This window comes from Oryzias melastigma, linkage group LG13, assembly GCF_002922805.2.
Source record: "Oryzias melastigma strain HK-1 linkage group LG13, ASM292280v2, whole genome shotgun sequence".
NCBI lineage: Eukaryota > Metazoa > Chordata > Actinopteri > Beloniformes > Adrianichthyidae > Oryzias > Oryzias melastigma.
Genome location: NC_050524.1, coordinates 496,562 through 497,334, shown reverse-complemented (window position 1 = coordinate 497,334; position 773 = coordinate 496,562). Strand labels below are relative to the sequence as shown.

The window sequence follows — 773 nt, the reverse complement described above, 5'->3', positions numbered from 1 at the left end:
TATCTATCTATCTATCTATCTATCTATCTATCTATCTATCTATCTATCTATCTATCCATCTATCTATCTATCTATCTATCTATCTATCCATCCATCCATCCATCCATCCATCCCTCCATCCATCCATCCATCCATCCATCCATCCATCCATCATCTATCCATCCATCATCCATCCATCCATCCATCCATCTCAGCTGCTGCAGGTGGGGTGACCCTGATCAGGTCTCAGTCTGTATCTGGTTCTGTAACGTTCCTGTCTTTCCGGTTCTCGGTCTCATCCACATCAGAAAGTGACTTGACCTTCTGGATCTCCTGGATCAGTTCCTTCTGAGGACTCACCTTTCCATTGGGACTGGCTTTCTTGAAGACCCTGAAATGAAAGACAAAAACCGATCAGTCCTCTTCAACCCCTACAGGCTCCTCTGCTATTGGCTTCAGTACGTTCAACAGATCCAAACACCGTTTGTCCTCCTGCATCCCTCGTCTGCTCCATGGACCAGTGACACCCCCAGAAAATAAGACTCATGTAAAGAACCGTGGTGACTCCCATCCACCCAGGATGGTTCCAAAGCAGACCACAATTTAAAAAGAGTCTTGTTTTAGGTTGGAGGTGAAACTTCTTCAGTCCGGATGACCTTCTCTCAGACCTCCTCGTGTGTCTCTGCTTTCAGTTTAAAGCCACAGCTAGGACACTACTGCAGGGGGTTTATGGGCTTAAAGGTCTGAGGGAACCTCTGAGCTGCTGGTTCCTCCACAGACTCTAACAGCAGCTG

At 47.0% G+C, this 773-nt stretch overlaps 1 protein-coding gene across 1 annotated transcript in view; it reads right to left on the bottom strand.

Annotated features, from left to right (window-relative positions):
• Positions 1 to 370, bottom strand: part of arrb1 (arrestin, beta 1) — a gene marked incomplete at its 5' end in the record, with an annotated part of 13,773 nt that extends 13,403 nt beyond the window's left edge. The window contains 1 exon segment of the mRNA XM_024277189.2: positions 340 to 370. Coding sequence (XP_024132957.2) covers positions 340 to 370 — 31 coding nt within the window.
• Between the last annotated feature and the right edge of the window lie 403 nt (positions 371 to 773).